The sequence below is a fragment of the Myodes glareolus genome, chromosome 9, assembly GCF_982192425.1.
Source record: "Myodes glareolus chromosome 9, mMyoGla1.1, whole genome shotgun sequence".
NCBI classification, from domain to species: Eukaryota; Metazoa; Chordata; class Mammalia; order Rodentia; family Cricetidae; genus Myodes; species Myodes glareolus.
Window position 1 is genome coordinate 8,718,457 of NC_142034.1, and position 13,901 is coordinate 8,732,357.

General features: G+C 52.3%; 1 protein-coding gene across 3 annotated transcripts in view; it reads left to right on the top strand.

The window, feature by feature from the left end:
* The window catches only part of Sdk2 (sidekick cell adhesion molecule 2), a 276,319-nt gene that overhangs the window by 254,961 nt on the left and 7,457 nt on the right, over positions 1 to 13,901 (top strand). For all 3 annotated transcript variants that reach the window (XM_087909821.1, XM_087909823.1, XM_087909820.1), the window contains 6 exons: positions 940 to 1,101; positions 3,895 to 4,020; positions 7,993 to 8,157; positions 9,375 to 9,515; positions 9,782 to 9,920; positions 11,632 to 11,758. In XM_087909821.1, coding sequence (XP_087765947.1) covers positions 940 to 1,101; positions 3,895 to 4,020; positions 7,993 to 8,157; positions 9,375 to 9,515; positions 9,782 to 9,920; positions 11,632 to 11,758 — 860 coding nt within the window. The remainder of the gene's footprint in view (positions 1 to 939; positions 1,102 to 3,894; positions 4,021 to 7,992; positions 8,158 to 9,374; positions 9,516 to 9,781; positions 9,921 to 11,631; positions 11,759 to 13,901) is intronic.

The window sequence follows — 13,901 nt, forward strand, 5'->3', positions numbered from 1 at the left end:
TGCCCACTTTTGGCCTCCTCAGGCACCCGGCATGCAAATGCATGCAGGCAAATCATCCGTACATGCAAGATAAAAATGTATTAAATTAAATAAAGTACCTACTATGTGTTTGGTGATCTTTCCCTATATGTGAGACTCCTTATCCCTGTTGGGGATGCTCCTGACACTACAGCTGAGCGGAAAAATAAACAGAGGCCTGCTGGAGGCATAGCTGAAGGCACCAGGCCAACTCCAGGACGCAAAGCCTGTCCCTCTGTGTGGTGACACCTTACACAATGAGCCCTGGCCCTGACTCTCAGGGAGACTTTAGGCTTGGGAAGCCCAGAGCACACAGTACCGCCCTGTGAAAGCCCCCATCCTGCCCCTGGCTGCCATGGCCTGAGGTGCTGAAGCATCTCTACTTTTGCCTTAAAAGCCAAATGGTACCGATGATGGGGCTCCTGAAACTAGGCTCTCATTGGCCAAGAGGAAAGAGGACCATAGGGTTAGTGCTGGGACGAGGACTGGGAGTGGGGCTGGAATTGGGGTTGGTGGAGTCACTAGGTGCCATCCAGCTCCAATTCTGGGGGTGGTCGTCACAGAACTTCCCAACTGAGGGTGCCTAGATTTCAAGTTCTATGGGATGTTGGGGTGGGGGTGGGCTGATGTGGGGCATAGAAGTGAGAGAGGGTGGGGACTTTGTGGCTCTTCTGGGTTGGGCAGACAGGACATAGCTTTCCTCCTGGTACCTTAACCAGAGAGCCATCTTTTCTGAGCTCGCTTACAGAGCCGTGCTCCCGACACGGCACTGGCAGCACATGTACTTGAGTGACAGCTCAACCGATTTCAAGGGGTTGGGGCCACAACTGTCACCTCTTCCCAGTAGCTGCCGGTGGCCTTGGTGGCTCTGCTCTGCTCTGAGCAGCGACTACAGCCCCTGCTCACAGTCCTTCCCCACAGGGGTCAGCAAGATTGTGACAGTGGACGTGAAGGGGAACAGCCCACTGTGGCTGAAGGTGAAGGACCTGGCTGAGGGCATGACCTACCGTTTCCGCATCAAAGCCAAGACCTTCACCTACGGGCCTGAGATTGAAGCCAACATCACCACGGGCCCTGGAGAAGGTAGGAGAGATGCCACGCCTCCCTGTGTCCTCAGCCCTCCAAGTAGGAGGGGACCCAGAGCTCCAGAGCCAGAGCTGAAGACCGTGGGAAGCCCAGAGCTTACTCTTCTAACTCCTGTCCCGGCCCTCCCCTCTCCCCCCCTCCCTCCCTCTTCCTTTCCCTGACTCCTCCTCCCTCCTTGTCCCTCCTCCTGTCAGCTCCACTCTCCTCACCCATCCCTGGCTTGCTTATTAGCATCCAAGTCCTCAGGCTGTTCCAGCCCCAAGCCTGGAGAGACCCAGACCTCTCATCACCAGCAGACCCATACACCAGCCCAGGCTGCCCCACTATAGAGCCTCACTATAGAGCCCAGGTTGGTCTGGTACTTACGATCCTCCTGCCTCGGTTGCCCAAGGGCTGGGTTTACAAGAGTGAACCCCACGCCCACCCTGCTTTCATTGTCTTTCTTCTTCTCTAACCTTCAGCCTCTGTCACCTCTGTCCAGGAAGCAGGCTGCCTGGCAGGTGTCCAAGCCTCCTCTGGGCTGGCCAGGAGCACCTCCGCATGCCTCCCCCTCTCCCTCCCTCCACCCCAGCAGGGGCTCTCAGAGTAGGGTGCAGAAGACTCACCCCTCAGCACTTGTCCAAATGTACACTCTCTGGGAGGATACAGAGGTTCTGGTTGCCATGAGATGCAGGCATCTCCTCTGACCTCCACCCTGGAGGTAATGACAACATTGACACCTCCGTTAACTCTCCTCTTCACAGTCAGGCCAGTGTCTCCAACACCCAAGACCCCCTTTCCCCTCTGCCTTTATACCCAGAAGGCCACTTCTTAGTTCCCTGTCAGTGCCTAACCCTCAGCTCCTCCCCCAATCACCTCTTTCACTGCCCCTGACCTTTGTCTCCTCCACCTTCCACCCAGAACCCTGGGGCAGTCAGAGTTTCAGCTCCACAGGCCCTGTCATGGGTTCAGGTTTTCCCACTCTGAACATGAAAACCACCTCCTAAGCAACCCTGCTGTTCCACCCCTCTCTTGAGGAAGCATCCTGCTGGCCCACTTCCTTCCGAAGGCCACTAGAAGGCCACCTCCCCCCCCCCCTTCCCTGCCCCACAGCCAGCAGCAGATAATGATCTTTCTCCAGAGGCCATGTGATTCTGGGCCCTGGAAAAACACGGCTGAAGAGCCCTTGTTCTCTTGCCTTCTACCTGCTGGTGGCTTGTCACCCCTTGGTGACCCTGCCACATCTGCTCCCCGTCTCTCACTCGGTAAGAAGGTGGTTTGCAGTCCTATGGGAGGCTGCTGGCCCATTTGCCGCAGCTCTGCTTCTCACCTGAGGCTTCCTGAGACATGAAGGCAGAGAGAGAGAGAGAGCTGGCTAATAAAGAGAAGTAAAGGGCAGGCCATCTGACACCAGTCAACTTTGGATTTAAAGGGTTTGGAGTTAGTGGTACGGAGTAGGGAAGCTATTGGCCAGGAAGTAGGAAGGGATAGAGGGTACCAAGAAAGAAAACTAACCTTGCCCAGCTGGTGTGGGCAAGAAGGGATCTATGAGGGACAATAGCCGGGCCAGCCGCCCTTGGCTTAGCAGAAAACCCGTGGCCACCCTTCCCTCAGCGATGTCCTATACAGAGTGAACAGCAAGGACTCTGAAGGCCACCACAGCCTGAACCCCACTCTCAGGTCGTGTCTCCCCTCCATGGGCTGCAGGCAGGATGCTCCTTAGAGAAAGAAGGGAGGAAGAAAATGGGACCCCCCAAAACTGCGCCTTCAGGACCGGATATAGGGGCCTGGCGATATCCAGCTGGGTGAGGAGCCTCCGGTGTCCTGTCTGAGTTGACCAGCTCTCCTGGGCCCCAGAGGGGCCTTGGTGAGATGCTGGACTCATGCCCTCATCCCTTGGGCAGCCAGAGGCCACTAGCCTGCAGTCATGCACACAGTGTTGCCTCAACCCCTGGGACTATGAGCCTATAGAAAGCACCTACTGTGTGCTATGCTCTAGGGATGGCCAACTCCATGTCTAGTGGGAAACAGGCATGGTGGGGAGGGACCACACGTGGCAGGAGTCACATGGCAGGTACCAGGTTTATACTGGCACACTCCCAGTGAAGTAGTGGGGATACCGTATAGACAGATGCCTAGCCCAGTCCTGTGTCAATGAAACCTGCCTCCCGGGTCTTATTCTACCTTCCCCCTCCAGCGTCTCAGTATGCTAGACATATCTTTCGCTAAGTTCTCCTCTTTAGGCTTCCTAGGGCCTGAGTCTACTCTCTCTCCCACCTAACCTAACAGCACACGCATGTGGGGCTAGGAGATTTCAAGTAAGAGACAGGGAAGGCATTATCCCATGCCAGGGAAGGAGATGTTGGAGGGACCTTCATCTCTGGGCATGTTCACCATCAGTTCATTCACCTCTGCTGCCCACTATGATTCCTCCTTTCAGGATTTTCTTCCACAAGGGCCCTCGTGGATGGGTAAGCTGAGGCACCCACCCCTGAAGGAGTCCATGAATGAATCATGTAATGCGGTCTGGCTGCACTTCAATGCCTCAGCCCTCTGACTGATCATCACTTACACCCTACCTTGACCTGAGATTCGGAATGTGGGGTGTAAGGAAACAGGGGAAACGGTAGTCACATCACACCCTGGCAGGCCTAGACACCCTCTTCAGACACAGCATTTGCAGGGGTCCTGGAGGCGCTGTGGCTAGAGCTGGTCTGGTTGTCCAACCCCCTCCCACCAGCACAAGGTTGTTGGAAAGGGTGGCTATTCTTGGTTCTACAGATGCCCTTATCTGCTGGGGGGTGTTTGCAGGTGCCCCAGGACCACCAGGAGTGCCAATCATCGTTCGGTACAGCTCAGCCATTGCCATCCACTGGTCCAGCGGAGATCCTGGCAAAGGACCCATCACGCGCTATGTAATAGAGGCCAGGCCGTCAGGTATGCCCACCCAGGCTAGGCTGTTCTCTCTCCGTGGCCCACTTCCTGCTTTCCTCCTGCCCTTAACCCTTGGACTTGTGTCTGTCCTCCGTCTGTGAAAGCCCGTGTGCTATTGCAAGTGAAGCTTAACACCTCGTACAGACCAGTTAAGGTTGAAGATCATTCAAGAAGCCAGAGGAGGAGCTGGGGAAATGGTTTACTCAATCAGGTATGCGGGCAACGAGGATCTGCATTCAGATCCCCAACACCCACGTAAAAAAGCCATACATGGTGGTGCCCACCTGTAATTCCAGCACTGGTCTGATGAAAATGAGAGGACCCCCTAGAGTCTGCTAGTTTTACTCTGTCTCAAAAAGATACGGTAGAGAGCAATTAACAAAGACACTCAACCTCCACCTCCGACCTCGACACAGAAGTGCACACACACATGCACACACAGACATAAGAGAAACTAGGAAAGCAAGGGCTTGCCTCATGCTGGTTAAATACCCGTGTCCTACTTGTGACTAGCTCTTGTTGTTCTACCAACGTCTCCTGTCAAGCCTGAAATCCAATCACAAGGACTTCCAAAGGCATCAGGACGAGAGCGGCTGATAAGTCACTCCTGAGGGGGACTGCTCTCCGCTCCTGTTTCACCCTCGCCCGTTCCTGCACCTGCTTCCCAGGCTCCAGCTCCCTCTGTTGCTAGGTTTCCAAGTTAATCAGAGTGGCCCAAGTCAGCCAAGAGCTGCAGGCTTGCTCTTTGTATTCAGAGGACCTGTGCCTAGGCGACAGAAGTTAAGAAATATAAGTCTTTGTTACCCAAATGAGAATTATAGTCAGAGGCAGAGGAACCTATCGGTAGTTGACCGTGTGTGTGTGTGTGTGTGTGTGTGTGTGTGTGTGTGTGAGAGAGAGAGAGAGAGAGAGAGAGAGAGAGAGAGAGAGAGAAGTTGCTACAAATGTGCATGCATGTGGAGACTGAGGTGAGCCTCAGGTGTAATTCCACAGGTGCTATCCACCTTGTTTTACAAGGCAGGGCCTCTTCACTGGCCTGGAACTCACCCAATTAAGCTAAGACTGGATGCTCAGCAGGCCTCAGAGATCCTCCTGTCTCTGCCATGAGGTCGCAGATGCTTACCACTGTACCCACGTCCCACTTTAAAAAACAAAACAAAAAGCAAAACAAAACCTGGGTTCTAGGGATCGAACTCCGATCTTTATTTATGCTTGCAGGGCAAGCAGTTTGCTGGCTAAGCATCTCCCCATCACACTTATGGAGAATTGAACCGTCCCCACCACAGGCCTTATATTCCTCAGGGCAGCTGGGTGTTCATCACCCCAATAACGAAGAGTAATTTACTCTGGGAGTTCCTGGAAGCCACCCCCAACACACACCATTGCCCTTATCTTACACTAACCAGAGTAGCTAAGCATCTAGAGACCTCAGATCCACCGTATCACCCACGCCACAGGTGGCGCTGGCTCTCCCCCAACTCCAGATGGTCCCTCCCTGGACCTCCAGCACCGGCTGTTGCCTTGGCCCAGAGGCCTCCACGTGCACCTCCTCACCAAGGCCTGTGCCGGCTTATTCCGCCCACCTGATGCCAGGCTGTGGAATGTTGGCCCTGGAGCTCAGCTTGTTGATCTTCCAGCATTCCCTGGGAGGCCCAGCATGAGCCACTGCCCTTCCAAGTTTGGGGGCTGTGACTTGGTGCACACCGGCGTCACAGAGGATAGACTGAGCCAGCACTCAGTGGCGTGCCAAGAAGGGCCAAAGTCAGAGGCTCCAGGGAGGGCAGGATGATTGGAAAGTGGGGAAGGGAGCCAGGAGGATGCTAGAACAATCCCTAAAACTGTTAGAAAGTGAACTGCCTTTCAGAGATGGGTATCCCCCTCTGGGCTGTCTGCCCCCTCTTTTATCCTCCCTCTGTGCTAACAAGCTGTCCTCAATGAAGTAGCTCTGCATTGCTGTGGGGGCTTTTGTTGTTACTGTTTGTTCGTTTGTTTGGAGACAGGGTTTCTCTGTGTAGCCTTTGCAGTCTTGGAACTCGCTCTGTAGACCAGGCTGGCCTTGAACTCACAGAGATCCGCCAGCCTCTGCCTCCCAAGTGCTGATATTAAAGGCGTGTACCACCATGCCCGGGTGCTGCACTTCTTTCTACACAGACTAAACTAAACATACTAATTGCTTCAAGCCAGAGAGCTGCCAGGCAGAACAGAGCCAGGGGAGATTCACTCGGGGACTGACCGGCCTATGTACTGCCCCCCCCCAACATATACATCTGCTGACCAGAGGACTAGAGGCCACTGAGGGACAATTCCAGCAGCTTCTCTCACTGCCCAGATCCCATCCTTTGTTTGTGTGTGTGGGGGGGGTAAATTAGGGGGGTACAAACAGCAGGCAGGAGGCTCAGCTTTTAGAAGGCAGCAGCTATTAGTAAACACCAGTTACACCCAGCACTTTCCTGGCCACCAGGAGGAAATTCAATGCCAGGCTGAGTCAGGTAACTCAGTAGAAAATGCCAGGGTACCGGCTACCCATGGCGGTGTGACCTTGGGAAGGTGAGTTAAGCTCTTTGAGCCTTGGTTCTCTTATCTCTCAAACAGGAACGGCAGTTCCTACCTCCTGCCATTGCTGTGGGCTTGAAAATTTAAAACTCACACCACCATCCCCAGTTGGGTTGCCTTACACAGGAGCATCAGCTTGGGGGTGTGGAGGCATCTTCATGTTTTACAGTAGTTACATGAGGTACTGAACCCCAATACATCTCAGGGAATGAAACATTGAACTATGCACTGAGCTACTGATAACACTATGACAAACCCTGGGGAAAGTCTGCAATCCTTGGTTTAACACACACTGGGAAGGTGTCTGAGCTAAGTGACCTTTTATAAAGAAACAAAGACAAGCCAGGAGTGGATTTCGAAGCCTGGGAGATTAAACAAAAAGACCCTCGGGTAACTAAGTGTGCTAGCACAAGAGAGGAGACTAAGACAGGGGGAATTTAAGTGTCAGGTCTGCTTGGGCTACAAAATGAAACCCATTAAAATTAAATAGTGTAGGCAATAACCAAGTAGTTACTCAAAAATACCAATGATGGGGTGAGGAACATGGCCCAGTAGGCCAAGTGCTTGCTGGCCATGGACCCCTGGCACCCGTGGAGAAACTGAGGATGAATCTGGGACCCTGGTACTGGGAGATGGAGGCAAGCAGGGATCCCCATGGTCATGATCAGCCAGTCTAGCCAATTGCTGAGTTCAAGATTTGATGACAGGCACTGTCTCAAAAGAAAGGTGGAGAGAGAGTGATAGAAAGGAACCCAGACATGGTTTCACGTGTTCAGGCACACACACATATATATATTATTTGGGTGGACCCACATCTAAACATAAATTTCCTTGTGTGATACACCTTATACACTTAGCCTAAAATTAATTTTATACACTATTTTAATACTTTGTGTGTGACGTAAAGTTTTATCGTGTGTGGTCTTTCCACTTGCTGTGTTACAGGTCTCAAAATGTTTCTGTCTGGGAACATTTAGGATTTTATTTTTCATTCTCTTAGGTCTCCCTGTACAGCCCCAGGCTGGCCTCAAACGTGGAGTCCTCTTTCCTTGACCTCCAGACTGCTAAAATCATAGGCATGCCGCTTTTAGAGTTTAGCTTCTCAGATTAGGGAGCTCAGGCTGTATTGCTTTGATTGTTGGAGAATTTATCGCACAATGTTTTTGTTTTTTTTTACAAGCTTTCAAATGTTTTAGTTTTAAAGAAAAGATTAAGAGACACCCCCCTCCCAGAAGGTATCTACCTCTAAGACATCCACAAGACTTCCTAAGAGTCAGGCTCAGGCACAGTGTTGAGCCACTGACCAGATGGGGCCATCCCATCTCGCTGCACCTGGTCGGGGAGGTGCAGCGAGAACCAGATGAGGTGGGGGGGATCTGAGGCTCCTCCACCTCACAGCGCCTCCTCTCTGTGCTCCTGCAGACGAGGGGCTCTGGGACATCCTCATCAAGGACATCCCCAAGGAGGTGACTTCCTACACCTTCAGCATGGACATCCTGAAGCCAGGCGTGAGCTACGATTTCCGGGTCATCGCAGTCAATGACTACGGCTTTGGCACTCCCAGCAGCCCCTCTCAGTCTGTGCCAGGTACCAGCCTTGAGGGTGACAGATTGGAGCCCTTGGAGAGCCTGATGACATGCTTGGCGGTGGGGCGGGGGGACGGGGGGAGACAGACTTTGGGCAGCGGAAGCATCAAGGTTGTCATCCAAACAGACTGTCAGTCTGTCCTTCAGTCCCTCTAACTGTGAACTCTGGTTCCCAAGCCTGATATAGCTCAATGTTCCGAGGGGAACGTGGAGGCCATGGAATAGCCAGGTCATAAACTTTGTTTCCGTGGAAGCCACTTCACCCCACTCCCAAAAGACAGCTCCCGAGCGGGCCATGAGCTAATCCTGGTGCCGTCTGAGACCTCACTGAGTGGCACCCAGGTGGGCCATGTTCACTGTCTCCCCTCCCCTTTTCTTTCATTCCTCTCATCTAGTTCAGCTCTAGGTCCATACAGGACACTAGGCCTACACCCTGGTCACTCACTGACCACTGGAATATGAAGGTAGAAATTCAGCTCATATTGTGCTTCTGCCCTTCATGGGGCATTAGCAACCCATCTCCTCTTTTCACCCACATACTTTCTCCTATGCCCAGATGAGAGCACCAAATTATAGAAAACAAAGAGTCTGAGACAAGAATAGAAGAACCATCTCCTCATTGGAAGTGACATGGATTAGGAGTTTCTGGGTACAGGAAGCAAATTACTAGGGAGTTTTGGTAGAAAGGGAGCCCTACCTGGCAGAGGCATTTTAAAAAACCCACACTTCCCTGGCTTTCTGCCATCAGTTTAAAAAAAGAAAAAGAAAAAGAAAGGAAAAGAAGGAAGAAAGAAAAACTGCAAATTTGAGGGTAGTTCTCCCAGACTTCCTAAATGCCAGAAAAGTATCCTTTCCCACACAATGAGAATCTGTCTATCAAAGTCTCTTTGCCCAAGGCAAGAGAGTGAAAAACAAAAGCAGCTAATATACTGCTTCTCTCTCTTCTTGATCCCCTGACAGACATCACTAATCAATCCCAGCACTATTCCTTAATAAATCCAGGGGATTCTTAATCAATTAAACCATAAAACTCTGCTCAAAACAGTCCTCCAGGCAAAACTTGGTCTACAGATCAAAGCTGGAATTCTCAGAGCGCACAGGCGTCATCTACCCATAACACCCATGAACAGTTGGTGGAACCCCAAATGAAACAGGAAGGTCTGTGGCAGGAAGATATGGAGTACCCTGATCCTGACGCTGCCCCCTGCCCCATTGCAGCCCAGAAAGCCAGCCCCTTCTATGAGGAATGGTGGTTCTTGGTTGTCATAGCCCTCGTGGGCCTCATCTTCATCCTGCTTCTGGTCTTCGTACTCATCATCCGAGGTCAGAGCAAGAAGTACTCCAAGAAGACAGACTCAGGTGAGCCAGCCTGCACCCCCTAATGGCAGACTTGACTCTTGAGGGTCTCCTTCCCATTGGTGGAGGGGGGTAGGTCTCTTTCCTGGTGATGCATCTTCTCAGGTAGAACAGCCAGGAATTCCTCCACCCAACCTCCAGTTCTAACCTGGGTCTTGATGCTAACAAGCATGAAAAAGGAGCATCCAGGCTAAGGGAGAGAATGGAACTCGAAAGGAATGGCCATGTTGTCTGATGGGTACCAATCCTGCCCACCACCCCATCCTTAGGAGGCAATACCAAGTCAGGAGCCCTTGGCCATGGGGAGATGCTGAGCTTGGATGAAAGCAGTTTTCCCGCTCTGGAGCTCAACAACCGGCGGCTGTCTGTAAAGAACTCTTTCTGCAGGAAGAATGGCTTATATACCAGGTACTGTCTGTGCGGGGGGTGGGGGTGCAGAGGACAGAGGCTTGAGGGCCTCTTGTGCCAGCTGAGGAGGAGCATGGAACATACAATGCCCGCTTGGCCTTCCACGTCCAGGGAAATAGCATCCGAGCTTCAGGGCTGCCAATGGCCAGCAGAAGGTCATGAGGACCCCAGCAGCACCCCAGGGGTCTGTGTTAGTCCCACCAAACCTAGCCACAGCTTAGGGAATGTTAGAAAATCCACGAGGAGGTGGGCGGGTACTAACAGTTCTGCTGATGGCTGCAGAATGCAGAAACATACAGCCTTGTAGAAGCCAGCTTACAATTGTTTGGAGTCCATTGCACTAGTAACTGGCCTTAGAGATGGCTGTATATCCCAGAGACGAGCTGGACCCCGCGAAGCACCCAGTGGGAGGTACCAGGGACTGGTCCGTTGTTGCTTATGCCTTCCTTAGCAAGGGAAGAGTAAAACCTTCTTCTTCTTCCCTAAGCTTGACTTACTTCTGTTTGAGGGTGTCCTCCTGCCACCGTCTTTCAGCCTCTGGAAACAGCATGGAAAGGCCTTGGGGTATAGCTCAGCTGGCAGAGAACTCGCCTGCCAGGCATGATGTCCTGGCTTTGGTCCCTAACACTGTGGAAACTAGATGTGGTGGCCCATACCTGTGATCCTGGCAGGTACTCAGGAGGCAGAGCCACGAGGATCAGGACTTGAAGGGCATCCCTGGATTCCATAAAGTTTGAGGCCAGCCTGCATTACATGTGACCCTTTCTCAAAAGCCCAAAGTAATGGAAAAAGTAGAGGCTCTTGGTGGGAGCCAACTCCCACTCCTGACTTCTTCATGACTCCAGTCTCTCCTGGATTTGCTTCCCTGGAGCCGTCAGGCTGCCCCTTTGCAAGGGCAGGGAATGCTCCTGGGATCCGCCTGCTCCTCCTCTGATAGGATCCAGGCAGTTGTGTGCTTCCAGAAGCTCAAAGGAGGCTGGGGCCACAGCCAGAGGGACTCCTGTTTCCAGCCTCAGCCATATTGACATTCACGGCTCACTGGAGGCAGCGGACTGGGGGAGGCGGGGCAGCTTCTTGAGGGAATTTCACAAAGCCTCTTTCTGTCTCCTCTTGAAGGGGTAAGCCAAGGGGGCGGAGGGGAAGGCTGAGGGCGAGCGGGCAGGCTCTCATCCCTCGCCAATCCAGCCTTCCAAAGAAAGAGGCATTTGAAGCTGTGGTTAAACTCACCCAAGGCCAGCATGGCTACCACAGCCCCACTGAGCAAGCTCCTGAGCCTGCCTCAGGGAACAAGGGGGCATTTTACACACGGTCACACCTCCCCTTGTCCCCTTGCCTCTCCTACTCACAGGACACACACATAGAGGCTCACATGTTCCTGTGCCCCCATGGGAATGAGAAAAATCTTGTTTTCACCAAACCAGACCCAAACTGAACCTGAACTGCTCTCACAGTGATGTTTGTGCACGGATGTGTGTGCCTGGGCACACAGACACACATACCGTTTGTCCCATATAGTCAAGAACATTAGTGTGGCATCCTTTTTCTCCCTCCTCTTCCTCCAAGCCTCTCTCTGTAGGGCCTGGGCTGACACAGTGTGGCCACAGCGAGGAGGAAGCTGGGGGTGGGGGGGGATGGGGGGGTGGTCTTGTAGACTGTGTTCCTCCAAACCTGCCTGAGGCCACCTCTCTGCCCCACTCCCTTCTCCCCCTAGGTCCCCTCCCAGGCCCAGTCCAGGCAGCTTGCACTATTCTGATGAAGATGTCACCAAGTACAATGACCTCATCCCAGCCGAGAGCAGCAGCCTGACAGAGAAACCCTCGGAAATCTCCGACTCCCAGGTGAGGGGCACAAGGGTTCGGTCAGTGCCCGGACAGGTAGTGTGGCTGCTTCCAAATGAGGATGAAGGGACGAACAGTGTCTCATCACATGGCCAACCTCCCTCTGTCCCTCGTCCCTCCTTCCTTCCCTCCCTCCCTCCCTCTTCCTCCCCCTCCTTCCCTCTCTCCTCCCCTCCCTTTCTTCTTTGGCTCATGCTATAAAGGCCAAAGGGCCTGGAGAAGCTCTCAGAAAGTCATTCATAGGTCAGTTGCCACCACTTCCGGCCCTGCTCAGAGTTTGCCCCAGTATGATCACCTGAGACCTGAGAACCTGGTCTCCCACACTTACCAAACTCTCCCCCACCCCCGCCTGCACTCCCTCCCCTACCCCGTGTCCTGGGTTCTCAGTAACTCTGACTCATGAGAAACCTTGGTGCTGAAGATAAAGAGTTAACTAAAGGAGTGCAGTGTGGGGGAGGGCTAGGGCCAGGCAGTGGTGGTGCAGGCCTTTAATCCCAGCACCAGAGGGAGCTCAGTGAGTTCGAGGGCAGCCTAGTCTACAAAGCGAGTTCCAGGAGAGTCAGAACTGTTGCACAGAGAAACCCTGTCTCAAAGAACAGAACAAAACAAAAAAAAAAAAAAAAAAAAAAAAAAAAGGAGAAGGAGGAAGGGCTAGGCATGTTCTTCATTGGATAAGAGTACTTATCTAGCATGCTAAGGGTCTCCCAATCTTTCCAGTGAGACATCTAAAGGAACCAAACATTCATTCCACTCCCTCTAGGTCATGTTTATAAATAACTTGTAGAGTTTCTTAAAAAAAAAAAAAAAGAAAGAAAGAAAGAAAAGAAACAGGAAGAGGAAATATAATCAAGCCCACCATTAAAGAATAAATGCAGGGGGCTGGAGAGATGGCTCAGAGGTTAAGAGCATTGCCTGCTCTTCCAAAGGTCCTGAGTTCAATTCCCAGCAACCACATGGTGGCTCACAACCATCTGTAATGGGGTCTGGTGCCCTCTTCTGGCCCGCAGGCATACACACAGACAGAATATTGTATACATAATAAATAAATAAATATTTAAAAAAAAGAATAAATGCAAAACGTGCTCTAGGCACTAACGCTATTCCCACACCCTCAACACTCCTGCCCCCCTCACACCCTCCCACATCTCCACAGAGCTTTGTTTGCACAGTTGGATGATAGTCCCATCTCCCCACAGGCCTACAGTGGGGATATGTTCATTTGAAAGGCAGCACTGGGCTATGATATGATGCCTAAACCTGCAAGGAGTCCACTCTGTCTCTTAGCACCCTGTGACTAGAAGGGTTCTTAGTAAACCCTTCACACGCCCGAAGTGGGTAGCGTGGTACACTGAGCGAGATGAAGTTGAGCCATGCAGCGCCTGGCTCCTCACAGGCTCGGGAAAAGGCACAAAGTGGGAATCAGGCCTTCCAGGTTTTCACAGTGTTCTTGAAAACCAAGCATTTGGCTTTAGCGCCACTGTAGAGAACCCAGGTTCCAGGAGGCTGTGCTAGAACCCTGGCATCTCAAGAGACAGAAGTGCCCGGGAAGACACCGAGACTATGGTGTAAGAGAACACCTATCCTATGTGTGGCCCTTGCATCCCTTAAGATATAAACTGTTTGCCTGGCTGTTGGTAAATAGCCAGATCCCCAGGTTCTTAAGTGTCATCAAAGGGACCCCAGGCAAGCAGCTTTGCCACTCTGTAATTACCAGGAACACAGGACCCTGATTCATCTGGATGGCTTTCTTCTATACTTCTAGGATTGGCAGCCGTGGGAACTGTGTTTCTGCATTATCCCGGGGCTTAGGGCAGCTCCAGCAGATTCATAGAGGGTGGGGTTGTCTCTGATTTCTCTCAGATTTTCCTGCCTCTCTGGTCCTGGGAATGGAACTTAGGGTCCCCCAGATGCTAGGTAAGCATTTCACCCCTGAACCACATCACTGGCCTCCGGCTCGTTTCTTGAAACTGCTCTCAGGACGTGGAGGTGACGGAGACATGGCTGTGACCGCCAGGTGCTCCTTGGGATCTGCAGGGTTTAGACCTGGATGTACAGCAGCTGACCTTATCCCTCTGACACCCTTGTTACACACATCTAGGAACCCTCCCTGGGTGATCAGTCAGGGTCGAGAATGTAGCATATC